At 36.1% G+C, this 9819-nt stretch overlaps 1 protein-coding gene across 6 annotated transcripts in view; it reads right to left on the reverse strand.

Moving 5' to 3' along the window:
• The window catches only part of ZEB2 (zinc finger E-box binding homeobox 2), a 132159-nt gene that overhangs the window by 28763 nt on the left and 93577 nt on the right, over window positions 1–9819 (reverse strand). For 4 of the 6 annotated variants that reach the window (XM_001158120.6, XM_009443431.5, XM_009443432.5 and 1 more), the window contains one exon: window positions 7991–8062. The exons of the other annotated variants lie outside the window; for them this stretch is intronic. In XM_001158120.6, coding sequence (XP_001158120.1) covers window positions 7991–8062 — 72 coding nt within the window. The remainder of the gene's footprint in view (window positions 1–7990; window positions 8063–9819) is intronic. 6 annotated transcript variants of the gene reach the window in all.

Consider the following 9819-nt stretch of genomic DNA (forward strand, 5'->3'; position numbering starts at 1 on the left):
ATTTGCAATTTCTTTAAGGCACCTCTCTTGTCCTATCTCCAATATTTGACCCTATACTGTCAGAAACCCTCTACAATACTGAACACTTTGCATTTGAACTTACATAGCTTGCTGTATTTCAAATAAAACGTCTTAATCCAGATGATATTATAATCAATAATGATGGCTAGAAATGATAGCGCATTTATTATGCGCTAACGTTGCACTAAATATTTTACACGCATTTCGTATTCATCTACCACTGTTTTATTCACCCGGATGAATGTAGGTCCTTAATGACAGTGACTCTTCTTTTCTCACTGTATCTTTTGTGATGACTAACAAAATGCCTTGCACTTAGTAGGGTCCCAATAAGTGACCATTGAGTTGAATAACTAATGAGGCTATAATTATTTATTTGTAAATTTTCTCTTCTTGTCATTATGATTTTTTTAATCAACACCCCTAAAATTTTATGTTGCTTAGTGGAAGGAACTCACCCTTCTATTTCCTTAAAGTTTCCTCAAGCCTCAGTTCAAATTCTACATACAACAAACACTCTGAATGTATGTATTTTAGTGGTTGTTAACAATGGGCAAATGCTTCGTTTTTGTTTATTGGTTGTTATCCAGGGTAAGAAGAAAAAAATATATATGATTTTTCTCCACTTCCATGAGAACAGCTTTTTAGATTCCACATATGAGTGAGGTCAAGTGATATTTATGTTTCTGTGCTTGGCTTATTTCACTTAGCATAATGTCCTCCAGGTTTATCCATGTTGCTGCAAATGACATGATTTCATTCTTTTTTATGGCTGAATAGTATTCCATTGGGTATATATACCATTCATTATCCATTCATCTGTTGATGGACATTTAGGCTGATTCCAGAGGATGAGGAGAGTAGGGGGAAGGGTGAACAATGAGAGATTTCTCAATGGGTACAAAACTACAGTTAGATAGGAGAAATAGTTATGTTGGTCTATTATGTGACTGGAGCTCACAAAAATGTAGTGCATATTTCAGAATAGCTAGAACGGGGGGTTCTCGAATGTCCTTAACACAAAGAAATGATAAATGTTTAAGGAGATGGATATGCTAATCACCTTGATTTGATCATTAAACAATTTATACATGTATCAAAACATCATGTTGCACCTCACAAATATTAATATGTAAAATTGTTATGTGTCAATAATAAATTTTTAAAAAGAACACGATTCCTGATGTCAGTCTGTTGTCAAAGAAAGGAAAAGTCTGACAGCTTTCATCATTATTATATGTAATCATTATAAATACTACTAAATCCTCCTCCTACACAGTTAAAGAAGGGATGCTAAATAAAAATGAAATCACATATAAAACGAAACTAGTTCTTAACCTTCATATTTTAGCCTCAAATGCCAGAGTACTGAAAATAATGTGTCCTACAACTTGTCTGTGTAGTTTTCCAGAATGTCAAAAGAACTTAAATGTCAACGGCTCTCATAATTGGTTAGTCCTTTCATTACAAATTTGTTAAAATTGTATTTTTGTTTCCTAGAGAAAAAGTTAAGGAGGAACCAGTATGAATGGAGAAAACAGTTTACGATGTATTCATTTCTTAATGAACAAAAATAGTTTGAAGTTGGCCAGGCCTGGTGGCTCATGCCTGTAGTCCCAGCACTTTGGGAGGCTGAGGTGGGGGGACACTTGAGGTCAGGAGTTCAAGATCAGCCTGGCCAACATGACAAAACCCCATCTCTACTAAAAGTACAAAAATTAGCCGGGCGTGGTGGCGCATGCCTGTAATCCCAGCTACTCAGGAGGCTGAGGCAGGAGAATTGCTTGAACCCAGGAGGCGGAGGTTGCAGTGAGCCGAAATTGCACCATTGCACTCCAGCCCGGGCAAAAAGAGCGAGACTCCATCTCAAAAAAAAAAAAAAAAAAAAAAAAAAACAACTGGCAAAACAAAACAGGGTGAGCATCTAGTCTATGTTAGTTGTTGTACTGGGTGCTTTAAAAATGGCATGCCATGAGAATGACACAATGGACTTTGGGGAAATGGTGGGAGGGTGATGAGGGAAAAAAAACTACACATTGGGCACGGTGTACACTGCTTGGGTGATGGGTGCGCCAAAACCTCAGAAATCACTACTAAACAGCTTATTCATGTAACCAAACATCACCTGTTCCCCAAAACCTATTGAAATAAAAAAATGAAAGAAAATAAAAATACAGTTAAAAAATAAATAAATAAAAATGACATGCCATTTAATCCCTACAGCAAGGCCTTGTACATAAGGAATCATGATTTCCACTTTACTGATGTAGAAATGAAGGCTTATCAATTACACACTCAAGTTAATGTAACTAGTAATTGGTAGAGATAAAATTCAAGTGTAGGTAATTGGTCTCTAGAATCTGGAGCCTCCCAAAACAATTGCCTCTCATATGTGAAATAATTTATGTATTATTCTTAGAATACTGGAAACAAGTTTGACTATAGTTAGAGTCTATACAGTTAGTTCTTAGACAAGAAATTTATTGTGTTGTGTAAGATTAAGAACTGATGCCTAAATTGGCCTTGCCCAGTTTCTGGATGTAAGGTACCTCTTCCCCCTCTTAGCAAAGGAAGCGCAGATGCAGGTGGTTATTAATAGCCCTTTATAACTAGAGGTACTAGATTGTCTGAGTAAATATAACTTTCACACATTCAAAGAGTAAAACATCAGGGCCCTATTTGGATATTGATATGCACGTGGAACTGCATTAATGCTAATGATCACCATGCACCTAAGATAGCTCCTTGTTACTACTAGCACGTAGGCAAACTCATGTGTATAATGCTTCCAAGTTTTTCCATTTCTCTACTCTTCTTAGAAAATAGTTCATTCACACACTCTTAAAAATTTTACCTAATAATTTCATTTTGAATTTAAATCCTATTAATATCTGAAAGTTGTAAGGCTCTTTGTTAGAAGATATTCTTTATCTTACGTGTGAAAGCATTACAATTTTGTTCCTTTTTTTAAAAAAATTAAAACTGGTGAACTTATGCAACGTGGAAAGTTATTAATATAAATCCAGGTTTGCACTGTTTTATGTGTTATAGATCAATTTTGCCATACAGTTAATCTAACTTTGTTGTTAAAAAAAATGTAGTGATACTCTAGGCTATTCTTCTTTGCCTTTAACAAGGCAAAATCCTTCAGGGACTTAGATCCTAGTTTCACTCTCTGAAGATACTTAGTCTCCTCCACAGAGAATGTTTTCCCCTACTGTGGCTTCCTTTATCAGAATCCATTTCTTCTCCACCAAATATCCATTCATTGATTCATTCATTCATTTCACCAGTTGTAATATCTGCCATGTGTGCTCCCTGCTATAACTGGGCTTGTCGAGGCAAATGGAATAGTCCTTTCCTTAGGGCAAACATTTTTTTAGTCACTTACTAATATCAACATATACATTCCGATTATTGCTGTTTTTGAGATAGGGTCTTGCTCTGTCACCCAGGCTGGAGTGCAGTGGATTATGGCTCACTGTAGCCTCCAACTCCTGGACTGAAGCCATCCTCCAGCCTCGACCTCCTGAGTAGCTGAGATTATGGGCCAGACCACCACAACTGGCTTCATTATTTATTTAATTACCTCAGTAATTATTTATTTAATTACTGGCTAGAGAACAAGGTCAGCCAATGAGGTAGATACCAGGATGATCCACCCTCATTTTTCAGCTGAAGAAACCTCTTGTCTTCATGAAATTGACTACATGAAATAAGGGCAAACAATATAAGGAGGAACGACGAAACATGCTGAAGTTAGCCATATACACCTTAGGGTTGTGGGATTTCAGAACTCCACAAGGGTTCTGAAGAGATTGCTGTCATTTGGGGTGTTCAAAGATGACCACATTAAGGAAATGGGATGTGACCTGGACTTGAAGAACAGAAGGATGGGGAGAATTTGGATGCCTGGAAGAAAGGAGCTGGGGGATTAGGGTCTGAAGGGATAGCATGGGCAGAGAATCAGAGGTTGGTATAAATGTGGTTCTTTTTTGTTATCACCAAGGGATTTGGTCTGACAAGAATGGAGCGCCGTTGGTATACAATGGATGGCACTTATTATCGGACTGAAGAATGTCCTGTAGGTGCTAAGGGGCAATTCAGGATTCTAAGAAGGGAATTTGGACATTGAGGAAACTGTTATAGGAAAGATGTGGGCTGACTAAATAGAGGAGGACATGAGGGACAGAGAACAGTCAAATATAACTAAGGCTTTCAAGTTTGGATGACTGGAATAATGGAGAGATGAAAATGTCTGGTTGGTTACTTCAGGCCAGGGCTCAAAAATATGTTAACCTAAAAATGCAAAAGGGAAGTCCAAGTGCTGTTTGTCTCCCATTCACTCGCTCATTTCTTCAGACACACTTTGTGATGGAGACCATTCCAGGATCCATGGCGATAAAGCAGCCCAAACCCCACAGGTTCATTGGAGGAAGACATTCTAGTGTGGGATGGCTAGAGAAGAAATTCAGCCAATAGCAGAAGCTTGATGAGCAGGACTTGGGAGCAGAGGAAGATAGTCTTTTAGATGCAATTTCAACCAGAAAAGATGTATTATTTCTAAAACCACATGTATTTAGCATCCAAAGAGATGTCAGGGAGAAGAAGTGGTAAACTTGTAGCTAGGAAGAAAGATATGTACTTATTCTCTAAAAGGGCAGAGTTGTAAGCTGAAGATCACTAGTAAATTTCTAATTAACTAAGTCCAGTGTATTTGCTCAGCTTTCTTTCAAGGGTAGTTATTTGAAGCTTTTAACTGAGTTCTCACCTTTACGAAATTCTCTTTCTTTGCTTCTGAATGTTTAATTTTTTTCTCTTGTGTCATAATCTTTTTTTTTTTTCAAAAGAAAATCTTTGTTGATTTTCCTCCCCACCCACCAGGAGCCCTGGCCTCAGCTTTCTACTTGCTTCAACAAATACACTCAGTTGTAAATCTCATAGTCCTGTATGATCTTGAACATGATCTGAGTATATTTGCATAACTCTCAAATCTCTATCTCCAGCCCTGACTTCTTGGGTTTCAATTCCTCATTTCCAAAGGACATTCCTATATTCCCATATCTATATATCTTTTATATGAAAATACTTGTGTCTAAAGGCTGGTTCAAGATCTTCTCAAAATTAGATCCTTCTTCTGTAAATCTAGAAATAGCAAGTACTGCTATATGCTAAACATGCAGATCTGTAATTTTGAAGCCATTTTGCCTCCATCATTCAGAGAATCAATTGTTTGTTAAGAAGTCATGTTGCTAATTTCATCACTGTCTCCACCTTAGGACAAGATTTTTATCACTTCACACCTGGATAACTACAGTGACTTCCAGTTGGTCTCTCAGAGTCTAGTTTTCACCCACAGAAATCATGGTAGCATAACATGACCCAGACTCTTCTGTCTGGTGCTTTATATTCTCCACCATCTGGCTTTAACTTAAATGTCCAGCTTTATTTCCCAGAAATTGCCTCCTAGGACTCTCTGATTCAGCCAAAACCCTTTACTCACTATCCTCTGAATAGATGTCACACTTTCCCTTCTTGGCTCACAGACTCCTCTTCAATTAGAAAGCCCTTCCTCACTCCTCCATGACTATTGAAAATGTATTTAGTTCGAATTCTACCTCCTTCACAAAACCTGATGTGAATGCCCATTCCATAGACTCTCTCTCACTTCTGTAATTCAAATAATTATAGGCCAGGCGCAGTGGCACATGCCTGTAATCCCAGCACTTCGGGAGGCCGAGGTGGGAGGATCACCTGAGGTCATGAGTTCGAGACCAGCCTGGCCAACATGGTGAAACCCCGTCTCTACTAGAAATACAAAAATTAGCCGGGCATGGTGGTGCATGCCTGAAATCCCAGCTACTAGGGAGGCTGAGGCAGGAGAATTGCTTGAACCTGGGAGGGAGAGGTTGCAGTGAGCCGAGATTGCACCACTGCACTCCAGCCTGGGTGACAAAGTGAGACTCTTGTCTCAAACAAAACAAAACAAATCAAAACAAAACAACAAAAAAACTAAATAATTATGGCTCCTACCATTTGTTGCAGGTTTATCACATATTTTCACTTATTCTTCATCATTATTTTTTCAGGTGTATTAGTCTCATCTTCCAAATTAAATGATAACCATGTTTTAGTCTTCCTGACCCATCTTCTACCACATATGCACACAGCAGTGACTATATAGAACACACTCAATGAACACTTATTGATTTATTTATTGACTGAATACATATGAACTACAAGGTACAGCAGGTATTATGAGAAAAAAGGGGTTTTTAAAGCCTGGTGAAAAGACATTCAAGATTGATTTTTAAACCTTCTGAATAGAAGCAATTTTTATTAAGCTCACTTTAAACTCTAGGTGTATACAACAGCTAGTAAATTGTTACTTTGTGGGGTAAATTTTCTTTTGTGACACTTTAAGTGCTTATAAGGGTAATAAAAATCAGTTTTTTTTATGCTGGAGTCTGAAAGTTAACATTTATCCTTAAAAGGAATTTGAAGCCATTTTTGATCCCATGAGTTGGGACATTATAGAAAGTATCTAATTCATGATATCGCTTTATTTTTGTTTTAATATGAAGTTATTTTATCTTGTTTCTATTTTTACATGGTGATAATACCCATGCAACATAAAATATTAAAACTAGAAGTATTCTTATCAAGAAACTAGTTTAATCTATTCGTTTTGCAGTTGTGGGAACTGAGTTCCAAAGAGGAATACTGACTTGCCCAAGGTTACAATCTAGTCATTGTCAGAGCTGTGTGTAAAAATTAGGCTTCTTGGTGCTCGATTCTATACTTTTTCTAGAATCATATATTGTACAGTTTTATTTTTATACCTTAAATTGACATTATTCAAATGAATAGAATGACAATAGGTTTTTATTATTTCTCTTATTTTATACCCAGGAAAGTGAATTCATGCTTTTAAGTTATTAATAAGCACATTTTAAACAGAAACACAACATGAGCAGTGTATTATGATGTGTATCAACATAAGGGTGATGTAAAATCATCTTAGTTTTTTACATTTCATAAAACTTCAAGTTTTTTTTTCATGGATGAGTTGAGTAGAAGTAGTTACATGTTTTTTTTTGTTTTATTTTGGAAGATAATTTTATAGTGGACACTATGCTAATATTTGTGATGGTAGTGTAGAGGACTGTTTGCAACACCCCTCCCCTCCACAAAATAAACAGTCTCATCTAGGAAAAGAGAGATGGAACATGTAAATTTGTGTTGGTGATGTAAGAATGTGAGAGAAGATGCCATTCAGTGTTTGGGAAAAAACATGGAATATCACAGTTGTCCTGAAACTCCATTCTATTGCAGTAGCAGAGTAAAACAAAACACCACTCAGTATCTTCCCACTGTAATTTTTTAGCTTCATTAAAAATAAGTAAACTTGTCAATTCTTCTCTAAAACTGCCTGGAAAAAATTATTTAAAAGGGCTCAAGGATGCAGAGAATTACAAGTAAAGAAAGGATTAAAAGGAACTGAGATGATTAATTATTGAGAGAAATGTTTGTGGAAATTTGTCTTTCTGAAAAAAAAATTTTACAGTCTAAATTACACCATATCATTTGAATTCTCAACGACTGATATCAAGTGGTGGCTAGCAGAGGTATATCATATCCTAATTTTAAAATAATTTTTTGCAGTCTTTTAAAATAAAAGTTACTACTAGAAATTCACCCAACTCATGCACTGAAAGGATCCATTCATAGAGTTCAGTATTCTTGAGCGTCACAGGTAAATTAGGGGTGTGAAAATGAAAGATGTATTTGCTTAGTAAAATACCAAAATGTAGGAAATTTTGATTTGAAACAAAACCAGAGACCTGTAAAGTTGACTACTTGTTAAGTCATGGAGATACAAATGGATGTGTCACTGTTTCCTTCCCTGCCTCACTAAACCCACATGACACAGGACAAATGTGATCTGAGCGTGGCCAACATAACTCACCTGTACCATTGTTAATTGCGGTCTGGATCGTGGCTTCTGGCCCCATAGTGTCATAGTCTTCCTTCATTTCTTCTGTGGGGGAAAATTATCTTTAGCATTTTAGAATTGTAGAAAGGCTTACTATACTAAGCATGCCAAGCACAGGAACAAGGAAGATTCTTTTAAAGGAAACAGAGAAAAGGCTTGTTGTAGACCTCTAAACAATAGCTTTGTTCAGGCAATTGAATGAATCCAATAGTGCTAGCTGCACAAGAACTTATTTACTTTAAGCATTACTGCAAGCTGTGAAAAACAGAAGTGCTTATTTGGAGCAAACGAAGGGCTTTTCTTCTGGTGGCAGTTCTAGTGACAAATGGGGGAAAGATATTATTTTTTCAATAAGAGTCAAAAGCAACTAAGTATTTGTACTCATGAAGAGGCATGCTGGCTGCTATGCCTCTGGAAACTCTGGATGCTTAGTGGCAAGTCAGAATTTCACATTTTGTTTTCATGCTTTTCTTTCCCCTTGGGATGGCTATAATGGTGCTAATCTATGCAAGCATACTTTTTGAAAACCTAATTCTACATATCAAAACTTGGAATGCCCAGTTTGTACAACAAATATCCCAGAGGTAACAACAATACCTGTTTCACTGCTTGATACAAACTTCTAAAACATACCTGCCTTATTCCTATCCCAACTACTCCATAAATGTCTTCTCCTCATCATCATTTATGCCCCTATAGGTAATCATAATCATTTTCTGGGGAAACATATGTAACAACAGCTCAGTGTTCTGATGAAGGTGAATATATATAATGTTGAAGTTAAAAATTCATAAACAATTAAAGGTCATTGTCAAAAATTGCAATATTTTAAAATAAGGGAGAATTTGAAAAATAGGGGCACTCTCAAATTTTCTGCCTACCAGATTGTAGAGGACGTAGGAGGACAGAGCAGGATAGCTGATAGTTAAAAATCTCTTAAGTAAGTAAATTAAACGTGAAGTTTAAAAATTTTTATTTTTACTATGACAATACTAATGAGACCAAATATGCTCCAGGATGAATATCTCTCTGTGATAATCATTTTACTTAAAACAAGGGAAACTTTGTAAATAGGACTCTACGAATTTCCAAATCTGTCCTGGTCATTCTTTGCTTATCATATTCTAATCTACTTTCATGAAAGAACAGGTTCTAGAAAATGTTACAGCAAAAATAAAATAAAATATATTTTACAAGCAGTGTAGCAAATGTCTTTATGGAATCAGAACTGAAAAATCATGATCCTCTTAAGGTAAAATACACAGATATACCTGGATGCTAATTTAATCTCACTCCTCATAATAATCAGCTAATTTGAATGATATTTGCTTAAGCTGTACAACCACTTAAATTCATTCCTGAGCAAGGAATTTTCCTTTATTTAAAAAATATTTTCAGAGAGACATTTTGCATTAAACATTTAGAAGTTTAATATATAGCAATATTGTATTGTCAATTGTAATCATTGATCATTTGAAAGTCTCCCTCATCTGATATTTTTATCAGTCTCTGCAAGGAATCACATTAAGGTATTTCTGAGAAGTTCAGGGCTAGATATAAATATAGCTTTTGTGTCTTTCTTCCTTGCTCATCTCATGTGATTTCGGGTAGCCAAGAGTCACAAGAATCATAAGTTTTCCATCTGAGAGCACATCAAGTCACTGAGGGGAAAACAGTTAACAGCATTTTTTTTTTTGCATAATAGTGGTAATGTTCAAGATTTCTGCTGCACTTCCTTCCTCATTGTCATTTTCTTATGAAAAAGTAAAGAGAAGTTACAGTAGTTGGTTGCTTCCCAAATT

The sequence above is a fragment of the Pan troglodytes genome, chromosome 13 (assembly GCF_028858775.2).
Source record: "Pan troglodytes isolate AG18354 chromosome 13, NHGRI_mPanTro3-v2.0_pri, whole genome shotgun sequence".
Taxonomy (NCBI): domain Eukaryota; kingdom Metazoa; phylum Chordata; class Mammalia; order Primates; family Hominidae; genus Pan; species Pan troglodytes.